At 56.8% G+C, this 11,329-nt stretch overlaps 1 protein-coding gene across 1 annotated transcript; it reads left to right on the top strand.

The window, feature by feature from the left end:
- The first annotated feature begins 1,885 nt into the window (after nt 1-1,885).
- Nucleotides 1,886-3,564, top strand: FOXE1 (forkhead box E1). Its single transcript, XM_037140747.2, has one exon. It carries the CDS (start codon nt 1,886-1,888, stop codon nt 2,996-2,998), a length of 1,113 nt encoding a protein of 370 aa, XP_036996642.2. The 3' UTR covers nt 2,999-3,564.
- The last annotated feature ends 7,765 nt before the right edge of the window (nt 3,565-11,329 follow it).

Genomic DNA, 11,329 nt, shown 5'->3' with positions numbered 1-11,329 from the left:
GGAGAGCTGCGTCTCGGCAAACGCCTCTAGAATCGGCATCAAAGCCTAGAATCCTGAGGGTAGAAGGGGCCTCTGAGATCCGCACGTGCCCTCCGGTTCCCTATTCACAGAGCAGAAAATTGAGGTCCTGAGATTCAAAGGGGACATCCTCAAAGTCTTTTAGGAAAGGCCACGTAGCGAATCCTGGCTGGCCGGACGGCCTCTGCAGGGTGTCTCGGAGACCCGAGGCTCACCTTTAAGGCCAGCGGGAAACGAACTCAGAAACCCGATACCTGCGCAGCCAGAGGGTCGCATCGGCCCTCCCCTTCCCCGGAAGACGCACCCACCCGGAGCACCCCTCGCAGCCCTCACTCCCCGCCGAGGAAGGGGCGGCTCGGCTCCCCCTGGGGCCTCGGGAGTCACCTGGAGCCCTCCCTGGCCTGGGCGAGCTGCAGGAAGAGGTGGCCGCGAGAAGCAGGAGCCCAGCCAGTCTCCACCACGCACACGAAGAGGGGTCTCGAGTCACCCAAGGGCAGGTGCCTACAGGCCGCGGGCAGCCTTTCCCTTTAGTCGGCACAGAAGGGCTCCGCAGAAGCAAACCTTCCGCGCACACCCAAAGCTCATACCAAGAACCGCAGTCCGAACAGACGCGGGTGTGAGGCTCCGCCACGCAGCGAAGTCACGGTGGAGCGGTGGCAAGTCACCTCCCCCATCAGGACAAGAAACCCTGGTCTGAAAGATGAGGGGCGGGATGGAGAATGGGCAGGCCAGCCTGACCGAGGTCTGCAAATCATCCTTGAAAGACCTTAGAAGCCAGTCGGCTGGAGTGGCTTCTCCCTTCCCGGTCCCGACCCCACAATAAGCAAGCGCCTCCTCTGCCAGTTCTCGTCCTCTGTGGACAAAAAGTGAAACAAGCCCTGTTTTCACCTCCACAGCCTCCCGCAGAGGCTGGAACAGCCCGGAATCCCTGAGTCCCGGCGCCGAGCCGACACAGTCTCTGGCCTCTCCCGGGCTCAGTCGCCCCGTCGGCGCGCGCAGAGGAGGCCGGCCCGGGGGCTCTCCAAGCACCCTCCCCGCTCTGACGTCCCGGGCACCCGCCCGCCGCCACGGCTGCTCCTACCTGGGGAGGTGCGTCGGGGCCCAGGGGGCGGGCAGTCGGGGGGCGGGCGGGGAACGGGCGCCGCCCCAAGTTTCCTGCCCCCTTTAAGGAGAAGAAGCCGGTGGAGGGAGGAGCCGGTCCAGGTTTGTGCAGCGGGGAGCCTCGCCGGCGGTCTCGGCGGTAGAGGCCAACCCTGCACAGAGGGAGTCGCCGGCCGCCCCGCCTGCCCCGCGCCACGACCTCGAGGCCGGCGCCTCGCCCCTTGCCCTCCTCGCCGGCCGCAGCCCGGGGCGCAGCCTAGGCGACCCCCGTCAGTGCACACGCCGTAACTAGTTGCCCCTTCTTCTGGCCATCGGCCCGAAGCACGACCTCGACGGCTATCCTCAGGTCAGCGGGCAACCCATCAGCTGCAGGCGCCCCGGCTCCAGCACCACTTCCAGACCCCTTGACTGCCTGCTACCGGCGCGCAAAGGACCCTTCAGCCCGCGAAGGGGTCCTAGTCCGGGTCCCAACACCGCTGAGGGCGCCTGGCCTCGAGCTCCAGAACACGAGCAGAGCCGTCGGTGGGCGGGACGCTCCTGAGCCTCTGTCCCCACCGAGCCAGTCCGGGAACCGCGGGTGCCAGGCCTACGGCGCGCCCCTGCCGGGGAAGCTGTGCTCCAGGTGCCAGCCCGCGAGGACCCTCGGCGCTCTCCGCAGAGGGGCTCGGCGTCCGCTCCGGAGCCCCTGCGTGCCGAGCCCCGCAGCTCTCAGACCGGCCTCGATCCTCGATTGGAGCGGGCGGCGGGTACGCGGGACGGCTGCACCATGACCGCCGAGAGCGGGCCGCCGCCGCCGCCGCCGCAGCCGGAAGCCCTGGCGGCGGTCAAGGAGGAGCGCGGCGAGGCCGCGGCGGGGGTCCCGGCGGAGGCGGCCGGCCGCGGCGCGGGTGGGCGGCGGCGCAAGCGCCCCCTGCAGCGCGGGAAGCCGCCCTACAGCTACATCGCGCTCATCGCCATGGCCATCGCGCACGCGCCGGAGCGCCGCCTCACGCTCGGCGGCATCTACAAGTTCATCACCGAGCGTTTCCCCTTCTACCGCGACAACCCCAAGAAGTGGCAGAACAGCATCCGCCACAACCTCACGCTCAACGACTGCTTCCTCAAGATCCCGCGCGAGGCCGGTCGCCCGGGCAAAGGCAACTACTGGGCCCTCGACCCCAACGCCGAGGACATGTTCGAGAGCGGCAGCTTCCTGCGCCGCCGCAAGCGCTTCAAGCGCTCGGACCTCTCCACGTACCCGGCCTACATGCACGACGCGGCCGCGGCCGCCGCCGCCGCGGCCGCCGCCGCCGCCGCCATCTTCCCGGGCGCGGTGCCCGCCGCGCGCCCGCCGTACCCGGGGGCCGTCTACGCGGGCTATGCCCCGCCGTCGCTCGCCGCGCCGCCCCCGGTCTACTACCCCGCCGCGTCGCCCGGCCCGTGCCGGGTCTTCGGCCTGGTGCCCGAGCGGCCGCTCAGCCCAGAGCTGGGCCCCGCGCCGTCGGGACCCGCGGGCTCCTGCGCCTTTGCCTCCGGCAGCGCCTCTGCCACCACCGCGGGCTACCAGCCCGCGGGCTGCGCCGGAGCCCGACCCGCCAACCCCGCCGCCTACGCGGCCGCCTACGCGGGCCAGGACGGCTCATTCCCGCAGGGGGCCAGCAGTGCCCTCTTCGCGGCTGCGGGCCGGTTGGCGGGGCCCGCGTCGCCCGCCTCGGGCGGCGGCGGCGGCGTGGAGGCCGCGGTGGACTTCTACGGGCGCACTTCGCCCGGCCAGTTCGGGGCGCTGGGGCCCTGCTACAACCCTGGTGGGCAGCTCGCAGGGAGCAGTGCGGGCGCCTACCATGCTCGCCATGTGGCCGCCTATCCTGGCGGCGTAGATCGTTTCGTGTCTGCCATGTGAGCCGGGCGTACGGTCGAAAATTCATAGATTTTAGCAGTTTACACGAACAAAGTATCCCGGAGACCCGAGGACAGGACTGGAGAGAGGGCCGAACTGAGAATCACAAAGAAAGGACAGTGGCAGGAGACGCGCAACCTCCGAGCGCATCGCGTACGCACCTGGTTTACTTCGTGACGGGAGGAAGTTGGGGAAAGGCAGCCTCAGCCCGTGGACCGGGGGAAAAGTCCCCGCAATCAGGCGAAGCGCCAAGGGACTCGCCTTTCAAGTGGCGCAGCGTAGTGTCTACACCAGACGCTAGGATCCGAATTGTGGGGAATCACGATTTCGCTCTTCCCTGTACTGTGCGAAACTCGGGCCTTTTACGCGGGTTCGGCCGCTTGTGCCTTTGACTATGTTGCCACAATAAAAGGCTCCAATAGCGCCTTCCTTCTTAAGGTGAGGAAGACAAGTTTGCAAAAGAAGTAGCTTTTTGTTTTCTTTTTTAAATTGGGGAAATCGCTCTGCTTCGCTTGGCCTGGCGCTGGTTTTCCCTGCCTCTGAGAATGGCAGCCCCGGCAGAGTCTGGACTGTGTGCATCAGCTCCACAGTGTGACGCAGTCCCATCACCTACACCCCCAGTCTCCCCATTCGTTATGCAGGAGGGCTGCGGGATTCCTAAGATCTTTCAGGGCCCCATCCTCCTGGATGCTGCCCTGCATATCGGCAGCATCCGTAGGCCACCCAGGGCCTAAACTAACCCTATTCCAGGGAATCAGAACTGTGCTCATGCAAGCATCTATTCTAAAATCTCCTGGAGCCTGGATTGGCTCCAGGAGTTGATTGCATGAAAATTTCTTGAATCTTTTGAGCATGATGTGCTGATCGTTTGGCAGCTATTTCGTCTGGGTCCTAAGTGTATTTTTCCAATGAGGCAGATAGAAATACACGTGTCCTTTGTCCACTCTTTCTCTTCATCAAGCAGCTCTGGACGCAGTGGCTGAACTGAATGAAGTGCAAAGATGACAGGGATTCAGGGGAGAGCCCATTGATGACAGCTTTCAGTTTAGGGGGTTGACTCTTCCATCCCTCCGCCACGCCTCAGCAGCCTCCCAGTGCAAAAATGAAAGTGAAAAATTAATTGGTGTGGTCAGTGAAGTAAGCTTTAGGAAGAAACCGGATTTTAAATTTTGTTTTGTATCAGTTTGTTTTATGCAGCAAGCTAACCAAAATCAGAAAATCCAGCACCCCCCCTTAAAAAAAACCTTGTAACTTTCTATTCTGGAGCAAAAATATCTAGCGTTTCGTATTTCAGAGGCTTGGGCGCAGCTTTCAGGTAAATCCGAGTGTTCAAATGAACTGTTTTAATTTTTAAAAATCTTTCAGCAGTGAGTTCTGGCAAGAGAAACGCAGCCTCTTTGTGCATAGTCACCTTGGTAGGGAAGAGTGGAGGATGTGTGAGAAAGAAGACTGAAAACACTGGTACTTTTTATTTTAAGTTTGGGGATTGCCCTGCCCTGTTCACACCGCGTGGATGGGGTTCAGTCCAGGCGGGTACTTGTCTAATTCAGTGTTGTCCAACAGGAATACGGATTCACGTGTAATTTAAGTTGTTCTAGTAGCCACATGAGTAAAATAAAAAGGAACAAGTAAAATTAACTTATAATATTTTGTATTTCATCCAATATACCTAAACTGTCATTTCAACAAATAATCAATGTAAAAATTGTTAAGCTGTTTTACTTTTTTCATGCCAAGTCTCCCAGATCTGGAGTGGGTTTTGCACTTACCAGTCATCTAAATTTGTACTAGCCACGTGGCAAGTGCTGGGCAGCAGTGAGTGGCCGACGACTGCTGTGCTGGACAGTACGGGCCTAGATGCTGGTCCTTCCTGACTTTGCTGGTGGGGAATGGCCACCTGGAGGTAGAAGGCAGCCGCAGCACCGACCCTGCTGCCAGTGGGTCCGGGTCCCAGTCCCAGCCTCCTGACCTTGGAAAAGTCTCCTGCTGGGCTTCATCTCCATATGGACCCTTGCTGGTATTATAGTCAAAGGTTCTCCACCCACAGCTGCAGAGTCTGGTTCTCCTAGGCAGAAGTCACCGTGGCTTACCTAGTTGGCAGTTGCCAGAAGTTGAGAGCCCTCCACCCAGGGATTTTGTCAGTCAGAGGGTCAGGGCTGGAAAATGGTCTGTGCATTCTGTTAGTACAGGAGTGTAAACTTTCTCTGTTTTTTAATGACCAAGTTGAGTGTTTTGACAGCACCATTAACTTTAAGCCAGTCCCTTCTCCTCTAGCGTCCTCATTTGTGAATGGGAATGTGTGACCCCCTGCCTTACAGAGTCTTCCTGCAGCTAAACAAGACAAGAGGGAGAACCTCTCTTCATAACCTGTAACGCACCAGGCCCAGGAGGCAGGAAAGGCTTCAAAATTAAAAAGCACAGTCTTATCCCCAGGCCTTTTGGAACATCACGATAAGGTTCCGGGAACGAGACAGATGGGGTGGGAAAGTGCTCGGGTCTTTGGACCCCACGGTCCTTGTCAACTGTCAACTAGGACCGCAGGTGAGATAATGCCCAAAGAAGGGTCTGTGCCCAGAAAGCGAGGACTCGGCTAGGAGGGGACGCAGTGCTCGCTGGGGACCGGCGAGGGTTGGGGCCTCAGCCCTCTCAGCCTCCAGCCGAGCTGGCCACAGACACCCAAACTCCTGTGCCCCCAGGGCCTGGCTGAAACGGAAGCTGCGCTGGCTAGCCAGCACCCCTCCGGCTTCCCACAGGACCAGGGCTGAGGGGAGGGTCGCGGCGGGCGCGGGCACCGCGGGCACGGGCACCCCCCCCCTCCCCAGTGGAGTGACTGCAGGATCTTGAGAACATTTCACTGCAGTGCCTTGGACATTCCAGCTCCAAGAATCTCCAAACCGTGGAACAGGACCTCCCGGTTCCCCATCTGGGGGCTCAGGGACTGGAGGTGAGTTTCTCTTAATTTTTTTTCTAGTTCTTATTGTGAAGCCAGAAAAATCGTTTGCCCCTCGCCGGGCCCTGCACCCCAGCGTTGTGTGAAGGCGCCCCGGGCCCTGGTTAATTAGATGCGTTCTTCCCTAATTGCCCAAGGCTCGTTAGACTCCCCCCCCCCCCCCCCGAGCTGTAACATTTATTTTCTTTCAAATTAATTTAGCTCGCAATTAAGCCTTAGGAAACCAGCAACAAAAGCAGAATTGGCTCGAAGTCCTTTACTACGGAAACGGATTAGGGCGCCTTCTCACCCAGTTTAAGGGAAGATTCCAGTTCCGACAGCAGAGGCGAAGGGGAGCGGCGAGCTGCCGGCGCGGCGGTTGATGGTGAAACTGTTGGCGCGCTCGCTCGTCCCGGGGGTTCGCGTGCCCAGAAGAGTGAGGGCAACTTGGTTGAATTGCATTCAGCCTATTTGAGCTGAACGAAGTCAACACCCAGGACATGAAGCAGCTGCCATGTAGTTACAGTTAACTCAGCATATTCATAAGCATAATCTCATTTGCTAAGAACCTCACGAGAATTTGTTTTATTAAAATAATTTTCTTCTTAATACCAAATCGGCACACCTTCATTTGTTTTTTTAAAAAGAAAGAAGAAAAAAAATCAAAGGAAACTATTGCTTACCCAGAGAAAGCACAGCAAACACCCCCCTGTGAATATTTTGTCCAGTTTTTGTTTTTCCTGTGGAGGAGGCCTGAGCCAAAACTTTGTCCCTGAAATGCTGAGACCTTTAAAAAAAATTTGCAATCACGGTTGAAAGGCTGGGAGATCTTGAACAAGTTTCTTTCTGCACTGGGTAGGCCTCGGTCCCCTTTCACCCTCACCCTCTCTGATTCCTCTTTTCTCAGTCATTTGAACAAGGATGCCCTTCTCCCAGGGCCAGCAGAGAGGCTTGGAGAGATCTCAGCGCTGCGGTGTGCCCTCCCAGCCTCTTCACACAGGACGCTGAGGCCTTGGGGCTCCCAGTGTGGGCCACAGACCCGCTGCACGGGCATCCCCAAGGAGCCGGCTGGCAATGCCGCATCTGAGGCCCGCCCCCAGATCTCCTGGACCAGAACCTGCATTTCAGCAAGCATCCCAGGTGATGCGTATGCCCTAGGCAAAGGGGCAGAACTTTAGAGAAATCGGAAGGGGTGGGGCAGATGTGCTTCGCTGTTGAGATCAGAGATCCAGAGTAACTTCCAGGAGCCTCCTGTTTCTGACCAGGAACCCCAATACATGCTACCCTGTGGCTCTGTCTGCATGGGAGAGAGGGGGACAGGACTCGGGGGGAGGAGCACTTCGCCACCTGCCTTAGGGGTACTTTCTGAGTCTTGGAATCCTACACCTCATATTCCCAGCCTTACCATGACTGTGACAGTGACAATTATTGGGAGCGTATCTGACAGCATCTTCAAAGCTGAGGTGTCAGTTAGAGCCAGGGTAGGAGCCCAAGCTCCTGAGTCAATTTGGGGACCTGGGGTTCTGTTCTTCATACCCTCCCTAAGCAGCAGTATTTGTCCAAGCATGGAATAAACTTGGCCTTTGATCCTTAAGCTCCAGCCCCGAGTCTGGGGTAGTTGGGGGTTCAGGAGAACAAAGTTCTCTTTTCAGAGCACAGTAGCCGCCCAGAAGGGGCCCCATATTTGAGTCCATCTGGGCTGAGGGCCCTCTAGTGGAGCATTGTAAGGGCCCTTTGGACAGCCCCAGATCCTGGGCACCTGAGCAAATCCTCCCTGCCCCCAGTGCACACACCTCCCTGCAGAACTTGGTTTCTAGGCTCATTCTGTCCCTGGGAAGTGCTGACTCCTTGGCGTGACAAGGTAACTGGGAGGGGAAAAATGTCCCTGATTAAAAGCAGTTCAGATGGGGCAGGCACCAGGAAGAATGGGGCCAGAGCCCAGACTGGGGAGGCATTCTTCCCAGATTTCCATAGCAACTCACTCGGGAGAACCGGGACTCTCATCTCAGTGCTCACGTGCGTTCTCAATAACGGGAATAAGTAGGAACAGCATGAGTGTGTGCAGAGCTTCCACAGACCTGGAGAAGGGGCACATGACTTCCCCGGGGTCCCATAGCTAAGGGCTGAGCAGGGCCAGAGCCCATGTGTCTCCCAAGGAGGCTGCATTCGATTATCATCTTAATAAAAAGCAATGTGGGAATGGAAGTAGTCACCTGGTGGGGGGCCGTGGAGGTTGGGGTGCAGTGCAGCTCGGGGCAATTCCCTGTTAGGCCCTCCATTGTATGGATGGGTAAACTGAGCCTGGGACTGGTTTAATAAATGGTTTATAATAACTGGGAGGGAAATGCAGTGTGGGCTAGTGCTTCTCAGCCCAAACTGAGCAGTGAACCAAAAATAAATAAATAAATAAATAAATAAATAAATAAATAAGGCCCTGACTGGGGTGGTTCGGGTGGTTGGACATCATCCCACAAAGCGAAAAGTCGCCAGTTCGATTCCCAATCAGGACACATACCGGGTTGTAGTTCAGGCCCTGTCAGGGTGCCCGATTGATGTTTCTCTCTCACATTGATGTTTCTCTCTCTCCTCCACCCTTCCCTTTTCTCCAAAAATAAATAAATAGAATCTTTTAAAAATGGAGTGGGCAGGTGGAGTGAGGGGAAGGGTAGAAGGTCCTTAATGAGTTTGCCCCCGGCCTTTCCCTGAGCCTGTCCTCTCTCAGAGAGCCCCTGGGCTGGCCCTCGCTGCTCCTGGGGGGGACGACTTCTCCCTAGAGTTCCCTGTGCCCCTCTGTCAGCCCCGCCACCCCTCTCCTGAGCTGAGGCTCAGGTTTCCAGCTCAGCCCGGAAGGGTTAACCAGGTGCAAAAGCACGCAGTCGGGGATCAACTGTCAGCCCCTCCCAGGCGAGGATGGGATTGAGAAGCTGGAATCAGGGTGGATGTCAGCTTCGGAGTAGAGAACCAGCTTATCTCGCTATCTGAGTGTGTGGGCTGAGCAGAGCTGCAGCCGTGGATTTTCAGGCTGGAGGCACTCAGCAACGAGAGAGAGAGAGAGAGAGAGAGAGAGAGAGAGAGAGAGAGAGAGCGCGCACCACAGCCTCCCAGAGCCCTGCTCTCCTCTGTCAGTCCCCAGCAGCCAGCCCGGCCGCCCCATGGGTTCTCCTGCCTGCTCCCGGCATTTTGCCCCATTGCCACTCTCTGAAGCTGAGCTCCCACCCTGGGGAGCAGGCCCCCTGCCATCTGCCACAGAAAGTCCAAGCTCCACACCTGGTACTCAGGACCCTCCATGATCCCTATGTCAACCCAGTTCCCAGCCACTTCTCCCACAGCTGCCCTTTCTGCGCCCGGAGGCTCCAGCCAACTTGCTCTTCCCCAGACACCCCTCTGTGTTCCTGTCATCGTGATGCTGCTCTGACCGCAGCCTCTCCAGGAACCACCTGACCCCACCTTGCACCTCTGAGGCTCCCCAATGGGAGGCTCCTTCCTCTCTCTCCCCAGGGTCGCAGCACCAGCCTCCAAACAAGGCTCCCCGCTCCCCTCCGCTACTCCCTTCAGCCAGTCACTCCCCAAACCCGAAACCCCAGCAGCCAGTGTGTGACCCAGCTCAATTACCAAGGGATCTCGGATCTCATCACTCTCAGAGATTGACTCTCAGGGTCAGGGAGTGAGATTCGGAGATGAGGGCAGCCTTGTGAAGGGCTGCTTACACTATGAGGAAAGTGTACTTAATTTTAGTCTTTTCAAATTTTCCTCCTCCCCTGTAACACTTTCCTGTTACTCTAAAATTTCATCAGAGCCTCACGTGGCTATTCAACCGTGGGTGAAGTGGGGTGTGCTCACATGCCCCTGCCCTGGCACGCAAGAAAAGAACAACACCCTGTCGTGGGGCCTGGGCACAGGGGGCTTGGTGCAGAGCCGAGGGCGACCAAAAGGAGCATGTTGAGGACAGTGGTACGGTGGGCAATTCTGAATCGAAGTGAAACAGCACACCCTGTCTCTGGTGTATTCAAGAAGAAGGTGCGCCAGATACTGCTAGTTGTCTACTCTGCCATCTTCTTTCCTTCTGCTTTGCTCACAAGGCCCTGATTTTGCCCAGGTTTCTGTTGGTCATGTGTTTCCAGGGAAGTCTTACCCCTTGGGGTACCCATGGTTCAGTCTGAATTTGTCTAAGGTAAACGTGGTGATGATTCCTTCCCTTTTGCCAGGGATTATTTAGAAATGGGCACAGGATACTTTCCAGGCCAGTGAGATGTCCAGAAAGGTTTGCTGGAGGCTTCTGGGAAGCATTTCTTTGTTACAAAGCAACATGGGAAGAGAAACGGCCCTTTCCTTCCTCTGAATGTCACTGGAGTGGGACTCCTGGACTTGGAGCTGGAGGGTGCCAGCCTAGGACAAACCAAGCTGCCGAGGATGGCAGAGCAGAGAGGTGGGAAGAATATGGGCACCTGATGCATCCATGAGCTGCTGAAAGAACCAATCTTTGAATGATGATTCACTGTACCTGTGGGCCCCTATTGTTAAAGATAACAAATGTCCTCCAAGTTTAAGCCTGTCTTCCTTGAGTTTTCTGTTACTTGCAGCCAAACATATCCTAACTGATACAGAAGAGGACCCTTACAGGGGAGGGAAGCAACTGATCCTTGGGTTTTTCCTTTTGATATTTCCTTTGCCATTCTTATAAATAAAGATGCAGCTGAAAGGTTACTAGGCTGATCCCTCATTCAGTAGAAGGAGAAAGCGAGGACCAGGGAAGGTAACTTTCCACAGTTGCACAGTGAGCTAACCTCTTAGACCCCTGTCCAGGGCTCTCTCACCGAACCATCGCGCGTCCTCAGCTTCAAGAGGCTCGGCAGTGGCACAGCTGATTAATTATAACCCTGACATCATCGAAGAGTGGCTGTGTGAAGGGCATACCAAGTACTTCACCTACATTATCCTTTGGGCTCTCACAACTGCCCTGGAAAGCAGCAGGTTTCAGCTGCATTTTTTTTCAGATGAGAAAACTGAGGTCCAAGAAGAGAGGACAAGCTCAAGGTCACATGGTTTTTGCATGGGAGGGACTCAAGCCAGGTATAACAAAGTCCATAGCAAAATGAATCTGAGAATTTTTTCTTCCTGGATCTGGAAATCGGGAGACTTGCCTGTATGTGTTGACTGGAGCTCCAGGAAAACCCTCTCTCTTTTGGCCTCTGAGGAGGGTGGGTCCTCCACACACCCCTGACTTAGGCCCACGGGGTGTGTGAGGCTGACAGGTAACATTCTGAAGTGTGTGGACCTGGTTGCTTTAGGCCCTACAAATCACAATGGTTGGTTCCAAAGCTGAAGGAGTCTGGCTCTTGCTTAAGATGAGCCCATCGTGGGACCACGCTTCCTATCACCCCACCCGGACCCTCCCAGCTTCTGCC

Source organism: Artibeus jamaicensis, unplaced genomic scaffold (assembly GCF_021234435.1).
Source record: "Artibeus jamaicensis isolate MK-2021 breed Jamaican fruit bat unplaced genomic scaffold, CSHL_Jam_final scaffold_1964, whole genome shotgun sequence".
NCBI classification, from domain to species: domain Eukaryota; kingdom Metazoa; phylum Chordata; class Mammalia; order Chiroptera; family Phyllostomidae; genus Artibeus; species Artibeus jamaicensis.
Note: the sequence above shows the minus strand (reverse complement) of the source record. Positions and strands in the feature narration are given on the sequence as shown.